We start from the raw sequence: 24,360 nt of genomic DNA on the forward strand, positions 1-24,360 counted from the left end.
GAGGATATGGTGGGACGTGGGCAAGGCTCATGTCCACACCTTCTGTCAGAAGTACGCGTGGGGGTCGATAAAGAGGTGGAAATCCAGAATCGAGGGGTTCGAGAATGAGGTACTCTACCCGGATGCATGTCACAGTCAGCCCAATGAGGACCCAGCCCTGCGGCTGGCGTATGAAGAGAAGAAGGGCATGCTGCAGGACCTGCAACTCTCCGGGTCCCACGGCGGGTATGTGAGGTCACGGATCCAGTTCCTCCAGGACCGAGACCGCAGCCCCCCCTTCTTCTTCTCACTGGAAAAAAGGCACGGGGTCCGTCAGCAGCTCCTTGTGCTGCTGGCCGATGATGGTTCCCTTGCCTCGGATCCAGAGGGCATTAGGTCTCACGTCTGTGACTATTACACTGCCTTGTTCTGTGCGTATCCATTCAGCAAGGATACTCAGAGTTCTGTGAGAGGATCTGCCTGGAGGGCACAAAAAGCCTGACTCCCCTAGCAGTCTGGAGTAGCTGACTGACGTCCTCAACGGCCTCTCTAGGGACAAGTCCCCGGGGCTGAACGGGCTGACCGTGGAGTTCTTTAGGGCATTCTGGGGGCCCTGGAGAACATCTATGTGGAGCTCCTGGGGGAGAGTATCGCGACCGGGGAGATGCCCCTCTCGTAGCGCAGGGTCATGATCGCCCTGCTGCCTAAGAGGGGGGATTTCTGCCTCATTTAAAAGAACTGGCACCTGGTCTCCCTCCTCAGCACGGATTGCAAGGTTTTCACCAAGGTGATGTCTTCTCGCCTTGGCAGCGCGCTGGACCACATGGTCCACCCTGACCAGTCCTACACAGTCCTGGGCCGGACCATATGCGCCAACATCCATCTGGTCTGGGACGTTAACCACATATCCCAGAGGACTGGTCTGTCGAGCACCTTCCTGTCTCTTGACCAGGAGAAGGTGGTCGACAGAGGCTATGGGCCTTGACAACATTCCAGCAATAGTACTGAAGACTTGTGGTCCAGGACTTGCTGGGCCTCTAGCCAAGCTGTTCCAGTACAGCTGCAACACTGGCATCTACCGGGCTATGTGGAAAATTACTCAAGTATGTCCTGTACACACAAAGCAGGACAAATCCAACCTGGCCAATTACCGCGCCATCAGTCTACTCTCCATCATAAGTAAAGTAATGGAAGGGGTCATCAACAGTGTTATCAAGCGGCACTTGCTTAGCAATAACCTGCTCACCAATGCCTAGTTTGGGTTCCACCAGGGCTGCTCAGCTCCTGACCTCATTACAGCCTTGGTTCAAACATGGACAAAAGAGCTGAACACCCGAGGTGAGGTGAGAGTGATTGCCCTTGACACCAAGGCAGCATTTGACAGAGTGTGGCAATAAGGAGCCCTCTCAAAACTGGAGTCAATGGGAATCAGGGGGAAAACTCTCTACTGGTTGGAGTCACACCTAGCACAAAGGAAGATGCTTGTGGTTGTTGGAAGTCAGTCATCTCAGCTCCAGGGCATCACTGCAGGAGTTCCTCAGAGTAGTGTCCCTGGCCCAACCATCTTCAGGTGCTTCATCAATGACCTTCCTTTCATCATAAGGTCATAAATGGGGATGTTCGCTGATGGTTGCACAATGTTCAGCACCATTTGCAACTCCTCAGGTACTGAAGCAGTCCATGTCCAAATCCAGCAAGACCTGGATTCACAAGTGGCAAATAACATTTGTGCCACACAAGTGCCAGGCAATGACCATCTCCGACAAGAGAGAACCTAACCATTGCCCCTTGATGTTCAATGGCATTACAATCACAGAACCCCCACTATCAACATCCTGGGAATTATCATTGACCAGAAGCTGAACTGGACTAGCCATATAAATATTGTGGCTACAAGGACAGGTCAGAGGCTAGGAATCCTGCGACGAGTAACTCACCTCCTGACTCCCCAAATCCTGTCCACCATCTACAAGGCACAAGTCAATAATGTGATTGAATACTCCCCACTTGTCTGGATGAGTGCAGCAACCACAACACTCAAGAAGCTTGACATCATCTAGGACAAAGCAGCCCACTTGATTGGCACCAAATCCACTAACATTCACTCCCTCCACCACCGGCGCACAGTAGCAGCAGTGTGTACCATCTACAAAATGCAGTGCAGGAATTTACCAAGGCTCCTTAGATAGTGCATTCAAAACCCACGACCACTACTATCTAGAAGGACAAGAGCAGCAGACACATGGGGCAGGATTTTACTGTTGCCGAGCGGGGGCAGGGCCCGCTCGCCGATGCCTAAAATGACGCACGGTGACGTCAGGTGGAACTCCTGACGTCACCGCGCCCCAGTTAAATTTTCAGGAAGGTGGGGGCGCAGCAAAATCGACTGCACGCCCACCAACCTGTCAATGGCCAATTGAGGCCATTGACAGATCAATTAAAGTAATCAATGGACTTGCCTATCCAACCTTAAGGTTGGTGGGCAGGCCAGGAGCCCCGGCGGCAACAAGAAAAAACATGAAACCTCATCCACCGGCAGGATGAGGTTTCATGTAGGGTTTTGAAAATTTTAATAAAGTTGTTATGAAAATTATGAACATGTCCCAACTCATGTGACATTGTCACATGAGGGGAATTGTAAGGGAATTTTATTTTTCTATTTTTAATATTGTTGAAAATAGAGGCGATCTCCCTGAGGCAGCACTTAGCTTCAGGGAGATGAGTGTGCTCTTTCGTGCGCATGCACGAAAGAGCGCACTCTCGATTTTAGGCATTCCCCCCACCCGCATAGGGAGTGCATAGCGCTTCCCTGCGGACATCACGCCCACGTAAAATGGCGCCACAGCACCGATCGGAAGCACGCCCGCACGCACCCACCCATGAACTTCCCCCCCAAAGGGGGGAAAATTCTGACCATGGGAACACCACCACCTGGAAGTTCCCATCCAAGTCACCCACCACCCTGACTTGGAAATATATCACCGTTCCTTCACTTTCGCTGGGTTAATATCCTGAAACTCCGTTCCTAACAGCACTGTGGGTGTACCTACACCACATGGACTGCAGCAGTTCAAGAAGGCAGCTCACCAACACCTTCTCAAGGGCAACTAAGGATAGGCAATAAATGCTGGCACAGCCAGCAAAGCCCACATCCCATGAATGAATTTTTTAAAAATACCCAGTGCAGAGGCGGGTGCAAAGGGAGGAGGACCTCCTTGTGAAACTGCTCCTGAGCCTGGCCAGGTTGGCCATCAACAGGTCCAGGCAGCGGGCAACCGAGGTGGTCATCCAGCCCGACTGTTTGCCCCCCTTCTGCGACTACTTTTGCGGCCAGTTGTCCCTGGAGAGGGAGCACGCGGTGTCCACGGGCACAATCGAGGCCTTCCGTGCCCAGTGGGCACTTGCAGGGATTGGGGTGTTTTATTGGCCTTTTAATCACATTTTAATTTGATGTTTGTACGTTTCCTTCAAGATTAGTTTTTCTTTTTGCGGTATCTCTTTAAGCGGCTGCTCTTTTAATTTGTCCCTCATTTTCTTTAATTTAGTTTTTCTGGTTGCTCAAAAGAGCAAAAGGGATAACAGGTGAGACAAGTTTTGTCTGTGGGGAGTTTTATGGCCAGTAATGAAACTCTATCTGAACAAAAACAAAAAGCTAAAAGCTATTGCGGATGCTGGAAATCCAAAACAAAAACAGAATTACCTGGAAAAACTCAGCAGGTCTGGCAGCATCGGTGGAGAAGAAAACAGTTGACGTTTCGCATCCTCATGACCCTTCGGCAGAACTGAAGTATAGTTAGGAGAGAGGTGAAATATAAGCTGGTCTAAGGTGGGGGGAGGGGGGGAGAGAGAAGTTGAGGGTGGGGTGGTTGTTGGGATAAGTGAGCAGTGATAGGAGCAGATAATCAAAAGATGTCACAGACAAAAGGATCAAAGAGGTGTTGAAGGTGGTGATATTATCTAAGAAAAGTGCTAATTAAGAATGGATGGCAGGATACTCAAGGTACAGCTCTAGTGGGGGTGGGGTGGAAAGACTGACAAGATATTAGTTGTAGATTTAAAAATAACGGAAATAGGTGGGAAAAGAAGAATCTATATAAATTATTGAAGAAAAAGGGGAGGGGGAAGAAACGGGGTGGGGATGGGGGGAGGGGGAGTTTAAGATCTAAAGTTGTTGAATTCAATATTCAGCCCGGAAGGCTGTAAAGTGCCTAGTCGGAAGATGAGGTGCTGTTCCTCCAATTTGCGTTGGGCTTCACTGGAACAATGCAGCAAGCCAAGGACAGACATGTGGGCAAGAGAACAGGGTGGAATGTTAAAATGGCAAGCGACTGGGAGGTTTGGGTCTTTCTTGCGGACAGACCGCAGGTGTTCTGCAAAACGGTCGCCCAGTTTGCGTTTGGTCTCTCCAATGTAGAGGAGACCGCATTGGGAGCAACGAATGCAGTAGACTAAGTTAGGGGAAATGCAAGTGAAATGCTGCTTCACTTGAAAGGAGTGTTTGGGCCCTTGGACGGTGAGGAGAGAGGAAGTGAAGGGGCAGGTGTTGCATCTTCTGCGTGGGCATGGGGAGGTGCCATAGGTGGGGGTTGAGGAGTAGGGGGTGATGGAGGAGTGGACCAGGGTGTCCCGGAGGGAACGATCCCTACGGAATGCCGCCGGGGGGGTGAAGGGAAGATGTGTTTGGTGGTGGCATCATGCTGGAGTTGGCGGAAATGGCGGAGGATGATCCTTTGAATGCGGAGGCTGGTGGGGTGATAAGTGAGGACAAGGGGGACCCTATCATGTTTCTGGGATGGAGGAGAAGGCGTGAGGGCGGATGCGCGGGATATGGGCCGGACACAGTTGAGGGCCCTGTCAACGACCGTGGGTGGAAAACCTCGGTTAAGGAAGAAGGAGGACATGTCAGAGGAACTGTTTTTGAAGGTAGCGCCATCAGAACAGATGCGACGGAGGCAAAGGAACTGAGAGAATGGGATGGAGTCCTTACAGGAAGCGGGGTGTGAGAAGCTGTAGTCGAGGTAGCTGTGGACACCCTGGTCCACTCCTCCATCACCCCCTACTCCTCAACCCCCACCTATGGCACCTCCCCATGCCCACGCAGAAGATGTAACACCTGCCCCTTCACTTCCTCTCTCCTCACCGTCCAAGGGCCCAAACACTCCTTTCAAGTGAAGCAGCATTTCACTTGCATTTCCCCTAACTTAGTCTACTGCATTCGTTGCTCCCAATGCGGTCTCCTCTACATTGGAGAGACCAAACGCAAACTGGGCGACCGCTTTGCGGAACACCTGCGGTCTGTCCGCAAGAAAGACCCAAACCTCCCTGTCGCTTGCCATTTTAACACTCCACCCTGTTCTCTTGCCCACATGTCTGTCCTTGGCTTGCTGCATTGTTCCAGTGAAGCCCAACGCAAATTGGAGGAACAGCACCTCATCTTCCGACTAGGCACTTTACAGCCTTCCGGGCTGAATATTGAATTCAACAACTTTAGATCTTAAACTCCCCCTCCCCCCATCCCCACCCCGTTTCTTCCCCCTCCCCTTTTTCCTCAATAATTTATATAGATTCTTCTTTTCCCACCTATTTCCATTATTTTTAAATCTACAACTAATATCTTGTCAGTCTTTCCACCCCACCCCCACTAGAGCTGTACCTTGAGTATCCTGCCATCCATTCTTAATTAGCACTTTTCTTAGATAATATCACCACCTTCAACACCTCTTTGATCCTTTTGTCTGTGACATCTTTTGATTATCTGCTCCTATCACTGCTCACTTATCCCAACAACCACCCCACCCTCAACTTCTCTCTCCCCCCCTCCCCCCACCTTAGACCAGCTTATATTTCACCTCTCTCCTAACTATACTTCAGTTCTGCCGAAGGGTCATGAGGACGCGAAACGTCAACTGTTTTCTTCTCCACCGATGCTGCCAGACCTGCTGAGTTTTTCCAGGTAATTCTGTTTTTGTTCTCTATCTGAACAAGTCTATCTTGCTTTTGGTCTTCATTACTAAACAACTATTGGAGCTTTTAACACTGCGCACATGCACCGTTCGTTTGCAAATCTTTGAAGGTTGGTGACTTCGTGCTGTGGGCCATCAAGGGCAAAGGCACCCTTTTGGAGCAGCGGTGTACTACTTGGCTCAGCGGAAAATCTGAGTGTGTGCTTGGAAAATGAAGCTTGAGTTTTCGCGGAGATCCAGGGGAAAAGAACATCGAAAGGAGAGTGTCATGAAGCTATTAGTGTACATAATATTTTGGAAAATATTTTTCTTTAAAAATAGAGGTTTAGTTTGCAGGTATGTCTTAATTGGATTAAAGCCAGCAAGTCTGGGTGCTTTGATGTGTGTTAGTTTGAGATGTAAACAGAGAGGGTGTAAACAGAGAGGTAGAGTGTATTTGCATTTTTTGAATACAGCATTCAAGAAGTGGGGTGAAAACTTGACACCTTTCTAACAGCTATCAAGCAATATGTTTATATTACTCATAAAATTGGTACAATGAATGGAATTTCGTTGTTAAAAGGTAAAGTTCAAAGAGACTGGTGATACAATGAGAACTAACATTCAGTGGGGCTAGTAGGTATAACTTCAGTAGTTTTCAGGTGTGCAGGCAGAAGCAATGTAAGATCAAGAGGCAGCTGCAAGCCATCAACTGGCTCCACAGTGGAAAGAACCTCAGTATGAATTCGTAAGGTGAAAATGCTTTGCCTGGTGTTTTGGTTAAGTTTATGGGTTGCTGTTGCCTTAATGGAGATTAGTTTGGGAATTTGTTAAAAGTTATGATAGTACTAACTTGTAGCCATGTGTATATATTTTAACCTGTGTAATTAATAATATGTTTCATTTAGTTTAATGTAAAACTTCGAACTAGTGGTCTGATTCCTGAGTTTAGAGTCGCATCTCAAACATAACACTTTAAACAACTGTCATAATCAATAATTTTAAGTTTCCCTCTGAGATTTATAAATAACTCCGCTTTACCAACTGCATCAGTCATAACAAGAGATTGAAACCCTGGAAAAGGATCCTTGCTGAAGACGTCCGAGTGGAAGCTTTCTTTGGGAGAGAATCCCAAGGCGAGTTCCTTGAGCATGGAGATTGGAAGCCCTTGTGAGAAAGACAGAGTTTCAGTGAGGCCAGTTGGCTCATGGTGTAACAAGCATCTGACGAGTTGATGAGAAATCCATAGACTCTGCTTTTGTGGCATCTTTCACCTGGTTTTGGATTGTAGCTTGTCCTACCTCGCCTATTAGTTTAAATACTTACCATGAATATTAGAGTATAAAGATAGATATTGTAAATTGTGTTTTCTTTACGAATTTGTATGTATCTGTAACAGTAAAGTTGGGGTGAAGGAACAGTGTAATTTGACACATTTACTGGTGTTTGTATGGAAATCTTTCCAACCTTTTTGTCTAGCATAATGGAGTTCATTTTTCTTGTTTGATAAGTGTTTTGTTCTTTCTGTTCACAAGTACACTAGCAGTTTCTAAAAAAAAAGTTGGGGCCTATCAAGCCAGGTTCCACTCTGACCTCTGACTTGCCCAGTAGTAACATCAGCTGGGACTGTAACATTGGAAAGTGTTAAATTCAAAAGGACTTGGGTGTCCTTGTTCATGAGCTACTGAAAGCTAACTTACAGGTAATTGAGTAGGCAAATGGTATTCTGGCCTTTATTACAAAGGATTTGAGTGTAGGAGTAAAGATGTCTTACTGCAATTGTATAGAGAGCCTTAGTGAGACTACATCTGGAGTATTGTGTGCAGCTTTAGTCTCTTTAATTAAGGAAAGATATACTTGCCATCGAGGGAGCGTGACAGAGATTCACAAAATTAATTACGGAGGTGGAGAGATTTTCCTCGGAAGAACAATTAAATAGACTGGGCCTTTATCCTCTGAAGTTTAGAAGAACAAGAGGTGATCTCATTCAAACATACAAACTTCTTACAGGGCTTGACAGGGTAGATGCAGGAGGATGTTTCCCCTTGTTAGGGTGTCAAGAACCAGGAGACACAGTCTCAGGATAAGGGGCAGGCCATTTAGGACTGAGATGAGAAGGAATTTCTTCACTCAGTGGGTGGCGAAACTTTGGAATTCTCTGCTTCAGGGGCTGTGAAGGCTCAGTCATTGAGTATGTTCAGGACTGAGATTGATAGATTTCTACATATTAAAAACATCAAGGGATATGGGGATAGTGCAGGAAAATGGTGTTCAAGTGGAAGATCAGCCGTTACCTCATTGAATGGCAGAGTGGGCTCAAAGGGCTGAATGGCCTACTCCTGGTCCTATTTCTTTTGTTCTTGTGTTCTAAAGTTTATCTAGTGCATTAAGTACCTCCTCTTTCACCATAAACTGGGTAGCATTTACTTCCTTGGTAAATACAAATGCAATACCTCAGCTATGCCCCCTACCTCCATGTTTAAATCCATCAGCAAAATAATTGAATACAAAAATACAGCCGCAATCTATAACCTCATGACCTGACATATTCCCACTCTACCATTACCATTAAGCCAGGGGATCAACTCTAGTTCAATGAGGAGTGCAGGAGAGTATGCCAGGAGCAAGGCCAGGCATACCTAAAAATCAGGGTTAAACCTAATGAAACTTCAACACAGGATTACTTGCACGCTAATCAGTGGAAGCAGCATGCGATAGACAGAGCTCAGCGATCCCACAGCCAACAGATCAGATCTAAGCTCTGCAGTCCTGATACATCCGGTCATGAATGGTGGTGGATATTAAACAACTAACTGGAAGAGAAGGCCCTACAAATGTTCCCATCCTCAATGATTGCAAAAGACAAAGCTGAAGTATTTGCAGCTATCTTCAGACAGAAGTGCTAAGTGGATGATACATCTCGGCCTCCTCCTGAGGTCCCCACCATCAAAGATACCAGTCTTCAGCCAATTCGATTCACTCCATGTAATATCAAGAAAGGGCTGAAGGCACAGAATACCGCAAAGGCTGTGACAGCATTCCAGCAATAATATAGAAGACTTAATCTCCAGAATTAGCTGCGCCCGAAGCCAAGCTGTTCCAGCTACAGCACTGGCATCTACCCGGCAATGTGGAAAATTGCTCAGGTATGTCCTGTACGCAAAAAGCAGGAAAAATGCACCCATGCCAATTATGGCTCCATCTGTCTACTCTCATCAGCAAAATGATGGAAACTGTCGCTGACAGTGTTATCAAGCCACACTTTCTCAGCAATAATCTCACTGATGCCCAGTTTGGGTTCTGCCAGGGCCACTCAGCTCCTGACCTCATTACAGCCTAGTCCAAAAGAGCTGAACTCCTGAGGTGAGGTGAGAGTGACTGCCCTTGACATCAAGGCTGCATTTGACCCGAGTGTGGCATCAAGGAGCCCTAGCAAAACTGGAGTCAATGGGAATCAGGGTGCAAGCTCTCCACTGGTTGGAGTCATGCCTAGCACAAAGGAAGATGGTTGTGGCTGGCAGAAGTCCATCATCTCAGTCACAGGACATCACTGCAGGAGTTCCTCAGGGTAGTGTCTTAGGCCCAACCATCTTCAGATCAATGACCTTCTCTCCATCATAAGGTCAGAAATGGGGATATTCGCTGATGATTGTGCAATGTTCAGTACCATTCGCGACTCCTCAGATACTTAAGCAATCCATGTCCATCTGCAGCAAGACTTAGACAACATTCAGGCTTGGGCTGATAAGCGGCAAGTAATATTTGTGCCACACAAGTGCCAGACAATGACCATCTCAAACGAGAGAGAACCAAACCATCTCCCCCTGACATTCAGCGGCTTATCATCATTGAATTCCCCCACTGTCAGCATCCTGGAGGTTGCCATTGACCAGAAACTGAACTGGGTCAGCCATATAAATACCGTGGCTACAAGATCAGGACAGAAGCTGGGAATTCTGCAGAGAGTAACTCCCTTCCTGCCCACCCAAAGCCTTTCCAACATTTACAATGCAGGAGTTAGGAGTATGATATAATACTATCCATTTACCTGGATGAGTGGAGCTCCAACAACACTCTGGAAGCTCAATGCCATCCAAGACAAGGAAGCCCATTTGATTGGAACCCCATCCACCAGCTTAAACATTCACTCCCTTCACCACTGACACATGGTGCCAGCAGTGTGTACCATCCACAGTGGGCACCGCAGCAACTCACCAAGGCTCTTTCAATAGCACTTTCAAAATCTACGACTTCCATCACCTAAAAGGGCAAGGGTAGCAGATGCACAGGAACACCACCACCTGCAACTACCTCCCCAACAGCACTAGCAAGGAACTCTGTCCAAACTCTATTTAGGTGCAACCCGATCACCCTCTAAGGGGCCATATCTCCCCCAAAATGGGTCCCAATGTCCCAAGGGTCTAATGCCTTCTCTTCTGCACCATCTTTCCAGTCACGCATTCATCTACTTTATCCTCTTATTTCTATACTCACTTGCGCATGGTATAGGGAGTAATCCAGAGACGGCTACTTTTGAGATCCTGCATGCTAATTTACTATCTAGCTCCCTAAATTCAGACTGCAAGGCCACATCACTCTTTCTGCCTATGTTGTTCATACCTATGTGAGCATGGCTACTGACTGTTCATGCTCCACCCTCAGGGTACTCTGCCGCCATTCAGTGACATCCTTCACTTTGGCACCAGGGAGGCAACAAACCATCCTGAATTCACGACTGTGGCCGCAGCAACACCTGGCTACTTCCCTACCTATCAAATCTCCTCTTACTATTGCTCCTCCAGTCTTCTTTGTGCCCTCTTCTTCAACTGAGCCACCCATGGTGCCATGTACTAGGCTCAGGCTGCAGTCCCCAGTTAAAAATCACTCTCATCGGTATACAGAACTTGATTGGAGAGTGGGATGCACACAGTGGACGACTGCACTACTTGCCTGTTTCTTCTTTACTGTCTGGTGATTCCTCATTCCCCCTCTCTCTGCGCAGTGTTAAGCTACAGGGGTGACCACATCTATAAATGAGCTATCCACAAAGTTCTCAATCTCATGGATGCAGCCCATAGACGCCAGCTGCTGTTCAAATTCCGAAACCCGGAATTTGAGCTGCTTCAATTGACGGTACCTCCTGCACAAATGCTTATCTAGGATACGGAAGCATCCTGAAATTCCCACGTAGCATAAGATGTGCATTCTAGACATTGGAGCAGCTTTGTCATTCCCCTATCTATTAGTTCATAAACCTTGCTACCAATAAACCTTACTACTGCTAATAAACCTCATTATGCTGCTAATAAAATTGATTATGAAAGTCCTTCAATTTAAGCAAAATATTATTTCATATCATAAAATTAAAGGCAGATATAGAATGCTGTCTCTCTTGTAAAATAATTTGAATTGATTTAGAATCCAACATAACTTAAAGCCAAAGTTCCAATCTAGTTCCAGAGCAGAAGTTAGGCGGATTAACTGATCAAGGCTGTAATCTGGAGCAAAATTCAAATCTACCAGGTTTCTATCCAACATTGAATTTCAGTGGGTCACAAGCAAGAAAGAATTCTACATGCATACCATTATGTTAAGAGGATATGTCTGGAGTTCTGAAGCTACCCTGTGAATTCCACCTCCTCTACTTATAAAACTTCAATGAAACTCTTCCTAGACAACAGCTGTATCTTTCCGAAACTAAGACAGGTGATCCTGAGGAGCAGCATGGCACCACTCCGACATTCTCTAATAGATTGGGCTGAACACTCCCGAAGCACTGTTCTAGATGTGGGATACCTGCCCCAAACATGTAAATCATCCTGTCGCAGGAATTGGAATGGGGTCTTTGGTTCGTTCCATGTGTTGCAGGGAATTCCACTGAATTGCTCTTGGGACAACAGGGTGAATCCAATGGAATTTCAGCCCTCGCTAGTCCATGGACAGAACACTGTCTTTTCACTTATTAGACTTGAGTTCAAGGGCAACCCACAATAAGGCAGTATCAAATTTTTATCTGCAAGGAAGTTAATGGTTATGGGGGCAGGCAGGAAAGTGGATTTAAGGCCACAATCAGATCAGCCACGTAATTGTTGGAAGGTGGAGCAGGTTTGAAGAGCCAAATGGCCTACTCATGCTCCTATTTCATATATTCTTATTTTATTGTTTCTGTCTCTACTCTCTGCACATTGTTACTGCGCTAAGTAAAGTCATTGTGACACAGTTTCAACACAGTCCCTACCAGGCGTTGGATCATAAGACGAGTCATGATTGGACACTAAGTTGGCAAAGTTACTCAGAAAACTCCAAGTTAGCTAGTTTAAGAAAGGAAATATTATACTGCTGTAGAATAATGTGTTCCAGGAACACAGGAACAGGGGTAGTTCAATCAACCCCTGAGTCTGGACCACAAAATTGTCAGTCATGGCAATTTGACATGCACACACAAGAGATTGGCCTCCAGGCGCATTGTCAGAGCAAGAAAGAGTGCTTCTGGCCATGACATTCTTCATCCAGTAGTGCCTGATGGGGCAGCATGGGTGATTTTTTTGTATATATTAATGCCTGATATGAAATGCTTAATGTTAAGAAACTCCAAATCTCATTTCCTGCATATCCAAAAGTTGAAAAAAGAATCAATTTCTCAATACTAATATAATGAGCAAAATTATTCATTAAGAAAACATACCTCATTAATATTTTTCCCTGTGATCGCAATGTCATTTTTGTATCGCACAAAGAACAAACATAGGCCATCAAGGCACACGCTGGATAAATTGCCCAGAAATAAACTCATCATTTTGGATCCTTTTGTAATCCCAGCAATGATTCGTCCACTTTCTAAAAATAATAAATTATTCATAACATTAGCCAAACTGCATTTTTACATGATCTAGCATTACAAACAAGGCTAGAGTGTAAATTTCAATCTTCATTGACAAGTGAAGCAAAATCAGAGCATAAGAAATAGGAACAGGCGTAGGCCATATGACCCATCGAACCTGCTCCACCATTTCCTGCCCACTCCCCATATCCCTTGATTTCCTAGAGATCAAAAATGTATCTATCTATCCCTGTCATAAACATTCTCATTAATATAGCAATCCACAACCCCACAGGATAGAGAATTCCAAAGATTCACAACCCTCTGAGTGAAGAAATTTCTCCTCATCTCAATCTTAAATGATCGATCCCTTATCCTGAGGCTGTGTCCATGTGTTCCAGATTTCCCAACCAGGGGAAAGGATCTTTCATTGTCAAGCCCATTCATTCAGAATCTTGAAAGCTTCACCTCTCGTCCTTCTTATCTTCAAAGAGTATCTGCCCAAGTTACTCAGCCTCACTGTAGGATAACCCTCTCATCCCTGGAACTAATCTAGCAAACTTTTGTTGTGCTACCCCCAAGGCAAATATATCTTTCTTTAAATATTAACCAAAACTGTGCATAGTACTTCACCAAATTCTTATACAACTGTAGGAAGACTTCCTTGTTCATATGTTCCCATCACCTTGCAATAAAGGACAACATATCTGCCTTCCTAATTGCTTGCTAATTTCTTGGGTTACGTGTACAGGTGCACCCAACTCCCTCTGAACATCATAATTTACAATTTTCAAACCTTCTAAAAAAATTCTGCCTTTCTGTTCTGACTGCCACAGTGAAGAACCTCACACTTCACCACATTGTATTCCATCTAACATCCTGTTGCCCGCTCACTTAACAGGGAATAGAGACTTGACTTAACATGTCTGTATCTCTTTGTATCCTTCTTACATCTCAGGCTTGTAGCTTTGTATCTTCAGCAAATTTGCCTCTTTATCTAAGTCATTAAAGTAGACTGTAACTAGATGAGGCCTCAGCATCAATCCTTGCGGTACTCCAAGGATTATTACCACCTGTAACATTTGGCCTCAACATTCAGCATGTTAAGGCTGATTCTGCTGCTCCTCCCAACCCTTGATTCTCTAACATGAGCAGCAATCAAGTTTGAAGTAACACACCATTTATATGGCCCAGTTGCACCAATGACACCGGCGTGTTGGAGAACAAAAAAGCAAATGAACATTCAGCATTGAAAAGAACAAGCCACCTACCCTTTGGTTCTTTTTAACCTTGCTATTGATCTATTTCAGATCCTCCAGTCTGGAGACCAGCTTCTTGCAACCCTATCTGGACAACCATGACTTATGGGAACTCAGGAAATTCAACCAAAAGCAGAAGAGCCAGCTCCTTCCTTCTGTATTAGCACAGAAGCACAGGCCAGTGTCTACTGCAAGTTGTATCAACAAATTAATAAATCTGGCAATGTATAGGCTGGCTCCAGAAAGAATTATGATCAATGCTGGGGATTGTTGTAAAAATCCACCGGTTCACTCCTTCAAAGGAAGAAATCTGTCCAAATTGATCTGGGCTACAATTAATTCCAGTCCCACATTATACAGTCAATTCCTAGTGCAGTCAGGATGGCTCATAACACATGACGAACATTTCCTTGCCAGCGTCACTCACATCCCAGAAACTAAGTTTTAAAAAAGGTCTATCCCATCTCCTCACATGGCTTGGTGTCAAGTTTTGCGAAATGACATGAACATAGGACTTAGGAGCAGGAGTAAGTCATTCAGCCCATCGAGCCTGTTCCACCATTCAATAAGACCATGGCTGATCAGATTCTGGTCTCAACTCCACTTTTCTGTTTGTCCCCCATAACCCTTGACTCCCTTATCTATCATAAATCTATCTAAATCAGCCTTGAATAAATTCAATGACCCAGCCTCCACTGTTTTCTGGAGAGGTGAATTCCACAGACTAATGACCCTCAGAGAAAAAAAATTGCCTTCATCTCCATCTTCAAAGGAAGATCTCTTATTCTTAAACTGTGTCCCTTAGTTCTAGTCTCCTCCATAAGAGGAAGCATCCTCCCAGTTCCCACCCTATTAAGTCCCCCCAGGATCTTATATGTTTCAATATGATCATCTCTCATTCTTCTGAACATTAATATAATCATAAGATCATTCCCAGGAATGAGTCATATAAACCTTCTCTGAACTGCTTCTAATGCAAGCATATCTATCTTCAAATAAGGAAACCAAAATTGTACACAGCATTCCAGATATGGTCACACCAAGACACTGTACAGCTGCAGTAAAACTTCCCTACTTTTATATTCAATTCCCTTTGCAATAAACACCAACATTCCATCTGCCTTCCTAATCACTTGCTATACCTACATATTTTTGTGATTCATGTACCAGAACAACCAGATCCCTCTGTAGCACCGCATTCCTCAATCTCTTACCATTTGAATAATGTACTGTTTTTCTATTCTCCCTGCCAAAGTGAACAAGTTCACATTTTCCCACATTTTATTTATCTGCCAAATTTTGCCTCCTCACTTAATCTATCTATATCTCTTTATAGACTCTTTACCTTCTCTTGACAACTTACTTTCCTACCTATCCTTGACAACTTATTTTCCAACCTATCATACAGTGAGATGTTTTACTTTGTTAAAAGGTGCTATATGAACAAAAGTTGCTGTTGGAATATGCCCTGGAATCTCAGCCAATGTAAAGCTCAGACCAAGCATAATGGCTATTGTCCTCTTTTTCACGAGCAAAGTTGAGAAAAATCAAGCCCACATTCCCTTGTGCTTTGTTTTATTGGGAAATCAATATAGGTACCTATGAGGCTCAAGCTTTGTTGAGAGAGACAATCTGATTCTCAGAGACTTGAAACACTTGAGAAAAGATGACTTACAGGTTGTAGAAAAGCATGTAGGATTAATGTAAGATCAGGAGCTAAGAGGAATGGGATCCTTGAAGAATTGGCTCGGCACCCGGGGCACAAGAAAGAAAAAGCTGTTTTTGTTAGTGATCGAATCCAACTGGCCTGAATTGGAAAAGAAATAGAATTAATAAAGTATCACTTAGAAAGAGAGAAATTAGCAAGAGAGGAAAGAAATAGGCAAAAAAATGAAAAGGTTAGAGAAAGAGATCAATCGATAAATTGAGAAACAGATGAAAAAACTCGAAATGGAGCATGAGTTACAATTAAGCGAACTTGAATTAACAAGAAATGAGACTGATTCAAAGAGAACTCATCTTAATTTTGATTTGGCAAAGAATTTTCACATAGTAACTGAATTTAGTGAGGAGGGAGTGGCAATGTGCTTGATATCACTCGAGAAAATTGCATTGGATGAAGAAACAGTAGGCTATGTTCCTACAAAGTGCTTTGGTAGGAAAGGCTTTGCAAGTGTACTCATCTCTTTCAATAGAGCAATTGTGTAATTACGAGGATGTAAAGATTGCTGTACTCAGTGTGTAAGGGTAGGTGCCAGAAACCTACAGGCAGAAATTTAGAAATTTGAGAAAGTGAATGGGCCAGAGATATGTAGAATTTGCCAGGGAAAATGGCATTCGATATGTGGTGTAGGTTGATAAAGGTGGAACACAACTTTGATAACATTAGGGAGGTTATTCAAAAATAGTGTCTCTTTGGGGTTAAGGTCTCACCTGGAAGACCACAAAGTTCATAAAATAAGAGAAGCCTCATTAATGGCAGATAATTATGAGTTAACTCATAAGATAGTTAATAACACTTTGGAACCTTCCAGAGAAACTGGAATGAGAGGGAGGCTGATGATGAGAAGAGGTCAAGCTCTGCTGAGAAAGAGGCAGAAGGTGAAGACCCAGGACTTTCTCGTGTTAGCAGCAGCGAAGGTTCAAAGGACAGGTTTGATTCAAGGGGACTGACATGATACTTCTGTCAAAAGAAAGGGCATATGAATATTGAATAATTCAAGATAAAAACCAAACCTGTTGCATTTGTCCAGCTGAGGGGTGTTCTCCAGGTGCTGATGCTCAGACTGGTAAAGTTCAAGGCAGCCCCGGAGACTCCCCCACATTCATCGAGAGGATGAATTAGGTGATGGGAAGTTATAGGGATTTTTTGCTTGAGCGTTAAGTATCCCCACGTTTATCCGGTGAAGCAGAGAAATCGATCATCATTAGAGATACGTGATCAGCACTGACACTGATGTTGGCAGATGACATGAAGCGCTCTCCAAAGGTTCACTGAATAATAAGGTATTGCTTCAGGATATCGATGGAAATTATTTATCCGTTCCTTTGTATAAGGTTAATTTAAAATGTGGTTTGGTTACTGTGTATGTTGTGATGAAGCTGAAATACTTACCTTAATCTGAAGTCAGAGATTGAGAACTCCTGTTTCCAATGAACCTCGGGCCTTTTGTATATGCACCAGCCGGGAAATGGCTGCACATGCGCAGTTCATTTATTTTACCTTCTTCAAGCCAGGATCCAGCCCAGCATGCCTGCGCAGAAGAAGTAAGAATAGCACGAAATGCAGGTCAGATGACTTGAACCGGAGCGTCATTACCAAGGAAGGTGTGCCAAGGAGCAGGACATGGGGAGCGGATCAGAAAGAGGTCCCAGAAGTCAACTTCAAATAAAGGAGCAGACCAATAGGCTATGAGTTATAAAGAGAGTTGCAAGGATCATACTTGTAGCGAAGCAGGCTTGAGAGAAGCCCTGAAGATCCGAGGAGGCAGCCAATGTTTGGTGGCTCCTTACTGCGGGCTTTTAGCAGCAATGGTATTCTGCTTGGCTTGGCTGAGGATCTGAAATTGTGCTTGGAAGGTGGAGTTTAAGTGTAGTCAGAGATCCAGGGGAAAGGAATCTCGGAAGGTGAGATTGAAAGGTGGGCCATTGTGTTGCAGCCATCCAAGTGGGAGCGATGTTTGGAGAGAATTCCAAGGCGAGATTGTTATGACCACACCAGGTATCAATTGCTGAGTAAACCAAATCCCGAAGGAAACTTGCCTTACGAGCCATACCCTTTTTTTTGTATTCTGAAAATAAGTACAAAATGTGCTGATCTCAGCAGCAAGATGTCCAGTGACACTTTTGAGATTTTAAAAATTAAAAGTAAAAGTTTTATTAACAAGAAGAAAACAAAACTTAAGGGCACAAGATTACAGTTACCCAGTTAAGATTAGTCTTACAAAATATTCCCCCAAAGACTGCCTACTTGGTCAGACCCACAAGTAAATATCTTACAGGCAACACTCCCTTATAGGTGTTTAACTATAGAACTCCAGTAATATTACCCAAGGCAAACTGCTGTAGCTTTAACCACATAACCTCTTAAACTCTCTTCCATTCCACAGTGGAAATCCAAGACCTCAGCACAAGGCTGCTTTCTGCAGCCCAAGACTTTTCAGGCTTGACTGCATGGCTGATTCAAACTGCATCTTCTCCCAGCCTAGAGCTGTTTCCAGGAGATCTTCCTCACATAGCCAAGAGCCCACAGGCATTAGCTGCCCGTAAGCTCTCCACAGTAACTCTAAAATACCTTCTCCCCCACTTTCATCTCAGGTTCCATTGTTCTCACACCTCTTTGAAACTCAAATCCTTCCACATATCAAATCTTTCATGTTTCTATTTTGTCTGCTTTTGGGTCAATAAAATGTAATATACCCTCTTCTATTTACCCATGGAACTCCTGTAAAATGCAAAAATATTTCTCGTCACCTATGACTTCCCTTTGAAATTCTAATGAATTTAGACTCATGAAGGGGTTGGCATGAGAAGGGAGACAGTGTAGTGTTCAGTCATGAGGGCAATGGGAAACTCATTGAAAGCCAGAGTCCTTGGTCTGGGGCCAGCAGGTTGGAGTCAGAGAGTAGAGACATTCCTTGGGCTCACAGCCAGGAGTGAGAGAGTAGAGCCACTCCATGGGCACACATTCAGGAGTGAGACAGTACAGACTGTCTTTGAGCTTATAGTCAGGAGTGAGAGAGTACAGACTGTCCTTGGGCTCACAGTCAGAAGTAAAAGAGTGCAGACTGTCCCTGGATTCTGTGGGCCTCACAGCCAAGAGTCAGAGAGAAGAGGCAGTCCTGGGGTGCAGCGAGCCATACTACAGGGTTATGCACGGCATGCATATTGTATTCCCGCTCCAGGGAGGGGCAAGGACTGTGTGCTCAATCAGAATAATGCACAGCTTGGTATGCAGGGAGTTTTCACAGTCTGTCCATTGGCTTATCTGGCTCTGTACTGGTCTGCACATGGGATGGTAATGGTTGTGGGAGGCATCTGCAGCCTGTATTTGGGGAAAACATAATAAAGTGGGGGGTGGAATGTGAAGCATTCTTGCTGGGGGGGGTGGGGGGGTCTCTTCTGGAAGTGACTGTTTACATAGCCTCTAGATGGGGAGGGTAGAGGCCCACATGTGGCATGGGCACGTCAACAGTGATGGGTTCAGGGGAGAGGGTTAGAATGTTCACCACAACAAGGGGATCCAGGTAAATATCTGCAATGTGGGCAGTGAGAGAGGGGGCATCAAAGCTGGTCTCAAAGTCTTATTGGAGAACCACCATCTTGCACTTCTGATCTAATGGTGCAGTCACAAATCGAAAGTAGAAGTGAATCTGAGGGTTCTGAGGCAGAGTGGGAGGAGCACATTGCAGGACTAAGGGATCCTTTCTCAGGCGCCCTCTAAGTTGCTGGTGCCACAAGATTACAATGGAGTCAGAGCCGAGAGAAAGGAGGTGTTCCTCCTTGAGAAGCGAGCTATTGGAACCCATGTCTTTGCCGGCTGTAACAGACACAAGTAGGAGTCACTGGCTTAATATCACTGCCACTGCATTTCAACATTAACACGCAGGAATGTGAAATTTTGGAATGCAGGCAACCGTTAACAGGTGCTGCATATATGGCATCCCATGAATTAAACAGTTTCATATGATTTCCAGAGTTGGCATTCATAACGGGCCAAAGGGCACCCAGTCATTAATCATGAGCAAGTGATTGTTAATTAGTATGGCAGATCTGAGATTTGAGCACTGAGCTAGGTCAGGTCACGCATGTCAATCAAACTCCTCCAACTGTGGGATTCAGATGTTAGGTCTCAGGGATGGCATCTTGGTCACCTCAACGTGTCTGATAATATCTCAGATACAAGGCTGCATCAGCGACAAAGCTAGTAGGGCAGAAGCCACTATAGACCATTACAGTTGATTTTGGTTCAAGATTGTGAGCTTTACTACTTACAGCCGTTATCGATTAATCTATTCAAACTATCATTTCAGCAAAAATGGCAAAACAGTTATGGATCCAGGGCTTTATGAGCCTTTATGAGGGTTCCAATATCTTAGAGGAGGAAAAAAATGGATAGGCAACGCAGAACAAAGCTACAGGAGATGACCCCACCTGAGGTCCAGGGTGCAGGGAAGCCACAGCAAGAACAGGAGCATCTTGAGGATGGATTCAGATCACAGAGGTGACTTGCTAGGCCAATGGATCTATTTGCAGATGAGTGAGAGACAATGCTGCGTGTGTCTGTGCTTGTTCCAAGCTCTGGTGGCTCACATCTGCCACACCCTTCGGTAGGACCTAATGCCCCCATGGAGGTGGTGGCATAGTGGTATTGTCACTGGATTAGTAATCCAGAGACCCAGGGTAATGTTCTGGGGGCCCAGGTTCGAATCCCGTCAAAGCAGACAGTGAAATTTGAATTCAATAAAAAACTGGAATTAAAGTCTAATGGTGACTAAGAAACGATTGCTGATTGTTGTAAAAACCCATCTGGTTCACTGTCCTTTAGGGAAGGAAATCTGTCGTCCTTACCTGGTCTGGCCTACATGTGACTCCAGACCCATAGCTGCGTGTTGACTCTTGAATGCCCTCTGAAATGGCCTAGCAAGCCACTCAGTTGCATCAAACCGCTACAAAGTCTCAAAAAAAAGGAATACAACCGGACAGACCAGCCAGCATCAACCAAGGCACCGGAAGTGACAATGGCAAATTCAACCCTGTCGACCCTGCAAAGTCCTAATTACTAACATATTTGTTACAAAATTGGGAGAGCTGTCTCACAGACTAATCAAGCAACAGCCTGACATAGTCATCCTCACTGAATCATATCATACAGATAATGTCCCAGACACCACCATCACCATCCCTGGGTATGCCCTGTCCCACCGGCAGGACAGACTCAGCAGAGGTGGCGGCACACTGGTATACAGTTGGGAAGGAGTTGCCCTAGGAGTCCTCAACATCGACTCTGGATCCCATGAAGTCCCTTGACATTAGGTCAAACATGGGCATGGTCTGATTACCACATACCGCCCTCCCTCAGCTGATGAATCAGTGCTTCTTCATGTTAAACAGCACTTGGAGGAAGCACTGAGGCTGGCAAGGGCGCAGAACGTACTCTGGGTGGGGTCCATCACCAAGGGGAGCTTGGTAGTGCTGGCCGAGTCCTAAAGGATATAGCTGCTAGACTGGGTCTGTGGCAGGTGGTGACAGAACCAACAATAGGGAAAAACATACTTGATCTCATCCTCACCATCCTGCCTGCAGCAGATACATCTGTCCATGGCTGTATCAGTAGGAGTGACCACCGCACAGCTCTTGTGAAGGTTAAGTCCTGGCTTCACATTGAGGATACCCTCCATCGTGTTGTGTAGCACTACCATCGTGCTAAATGGGATAGATTTTGATCACATCTAGCAGCTCAAGACTGGGCATCCATGGGGTGCTGTGGGCCTTCAGCAGCAGCAGCAAAATTGTACTCAAACACAATCTGTAACCTCATGGCCCAGCATATCCCCCACTCTACCATTACAATCAAACCAGCGCATCAACCCTAGTTCCATGAAGAGTGCAGGAGGGCATGCTAGGACCAGCACCAGGCATACGTAAAAATGAGGTGTCAAACTGGTCAAGCTATAACATTGGACTACTTGCATGTCAAACAGCATAAGCAGCAAGTGATAGGCACAGCTAAGCGATCCCACAAACAACGGATCTGATCTAAGCTCTGCAGTCCTGCCACACCTAGTTGTGAATGGTGGTGGACAATTAAACAACTCACTAGAGGAGGAGGCTCCATAAATATCCTCATCCTCAATGATGGGGGAGCCCAGCACATCAGTGCAAAAGGTAAGGCTGAGGCATTTGCTACAATCTTCAGTCAGAAGTGCCGAGAAGATGATCCATCTCAGCCTCCTCCGGGGGTCCCCAGCATCCATGTCCAAATGCAGCAAGAGCTGGGCAATATCCAGACTTGGGCTAACAAGTGGCAAGTAACATTCACACCACAAGTGTCAGGAAATAACCATCTCCAACAAGAGAGAATCCAACCATCACCCTTTAATGTTCAATGACAGTACCATCACTGAATTCCCCACTATCAACATCCTGGGAATTACCATTGACCAGAAGCTGAACTGGACTAGCCATATAAATACTGTGGCTACAAGGACAGGTCAGAGGTTAGGAATCCTGCAACAAGTAGCTCACCTCCTGACTCCTCAAATCCTGTCCACCATCTACAAGGCACAAGTCAGGAGTGTGATGGAATAATCCCCACTTGCCTGGATGAGTGCAGCTCCTACAACATTTAAGAAGCTTGACACCGTCCAGGACAAAGCAGCCCGCTTGGTTGGCATCACATCCACAAACATTCACTCTCTCCACCACCAATGCACGGTAGCCACAGTGTATACCATCTACAAGATGCACTGCAGAAATTCACCAAGGCTCCTTTGACAGCACCTCCTAAACCCACGACCACTACCATCTAGAAGGACAAGGGCAGCAGATAGATGGAAACACCACCACCTGGAAGTTCCCCTCCAAGTCACTCACCAAACTGACTTGGAAATATATTGCCATTCCTTCACTGTGGCTGGGTCAAAATCCTGGAACTCTCTTCCTAACAGCACTATGGGTGTCCCTCATCACATGGACTGCAGTGGTTCAAGAAGGCAGCTCACCACTACCTTCTAAGGGCAACTAGTGATGGGCAATAAATTCTGGCACAGCCAGTGAAGCCCACATCCCACGAATGAATGAAAAAAAATTGCTGGACATGAGGTGCAGCATTGCATCAAAATATGGAAAACAGGTTTGTTGTGATGACACAACCCATGTTTGTCCCCAGTCTTCACTGCGATAGGGTCTGTGTTGGTGAGGATCACACCTGTGTGTCAGCATGGAGTAGTCGGAAGATAGTGTTACAGACAGGAAAGAGACAGACAACAGATTTCCTTTTACCACCTGTCCATAAGCAGAAGGCGTTTTGAATTTTTTTTTAAAATATGCAGTGGCATGATTTGTTAATCCCTTGGTTTTTGTGATCCAAATTATTAATACTCCACAGCAAATTCGAATTAGGATTAAGTCAGAAGGTTTGTTTGTCATCACATTCAAAACCTTGGGGAGGGGCGTCCGCAACGTCCCACTCCAAAAATACACACAGTAAAGGGTGTAGAAAAAAGGAGTCTTACATTACAAGAACCACAGAAATAAATATTGGCTCACATGAGTTCCAGAGTCCAAAATTGGAGTCCAATCAGGAATTCTTTCACGTAGGCATTCAAGTTCAGCTGGCTGAAGACCAGGTTAGTAGTATACACTTTTCAGAGACTGAGCTGGTTCTGTAGGAAATGGTACAAAATCTTCCAGCAGAGACAAGCTTTGAGGTACAGGCTGTTGTACTGACTGCAGGGGCCTATTTTTTGTTGGCTCAGCAGTTGGATGGTAAAACAGCAGACTGACTTTTCTCAACCCTCAAAGGCATAAAGGGGTTTAAAATGGTCAGTTGAGTCAAGCGACCTTCCTTCTCCACAATGATTTCAAAAGGGCTGTTTCTCCAGCGACTGGAGTTGGCTTACATTTCAGGACTGATAATGTTCCAGTTATCAGTGGTTGAACGAGTTACCATCTATGTGGAGGGTCTGGTGTTTGGGGAACCATTGTTTAGGTAGACTCACTGACTCCACTAGCAAGTTGGGCTTATCAGATGCAAATTACATCCTTGTGGTTCCATTTAAAGTGGGTATGGACAGTCCCAGGTGTGATATGAGTCTGTTAGCAGCTCTGTAAGCACAATGAGTTCTATGTGCCAGTCTCCTGGTCTTTTGCCATTACAAGGGGTCTGTACAATGAGGTCTGCGATTCCAGAACCTGAGCAAAGACTTCTTTTGTTCTTGTAACTTCTAGGGATAGCTCCCAGGCAAAAGGGCCAACCCTGTGGTCAGGTGACAAGTAGCAGCCATCTTTTTAATTCAGCAGGAAATCCATTGTTAAAAATAATAAGGATAAAGTTTTGAATGTCCAGTGCCAGGGTTCTTCTCATGTTGTAGAAACCCAACAATAGGCAGCAAAATTTGAGGAGGATATTCAATAAGCCCTCACGATTGACAGTCAAGGACTTTCATAAAGTCACAAAAGACCATGTACCATGTTGGTGCTGTTCCTTGTGATTTTCTTCCGTAAAGGAAATTTTTTTTTTTCCTAAGATCACTGTGGGGTACTGAAGCAGGCTTATGATGACTGTGTGTGTGTGTGTGTGTGTTTGTATTAATTAAACTGCAGAAAGTCAGACTACAAGCTTTGAATCTTCAAAAGG

At 45.1% G+C, this 24,360-nt stretch overlaps 1 protein-coding gene across 1 annotated transcript in view; it reads right to left on the reverse strand.

Moving 5' to 3' along the window:
- Nucleotides 1-24,360, reverse strand: part of LOC144681152 (dynein axonemal heavy chain 8-like) — a 1,929,890-nt gene that overhangs the window by 1,876,280 nt on the left and 29,250 nt on the right. Inside the window, exon 4 of the mRNA XM_078542879.1 lies at nt 12,607-12,758. Coding sequence (XP_078399005.1) covers nt 12,607-12,758 — 152 coding nt within the window. The remainder of the gene's footprint in view (nt 1-12,606; nt 12,759-24,360) is intronic.

Source organism: Cetorhinus maximus, chromosome 5, assembly GCF_964194155.1.
Source record: "Cetorhinus maximus chromosome 5, sCetMax3.hap1.1, whole genome shotgun sequence".
NCBI classification, from domain to species: Eukaryota; Metazoa; Chordata; class Chondrichthyes; order Lamniformes; family Cetorhinidae; genus Cetorhinus; species Cetorhinus maximus.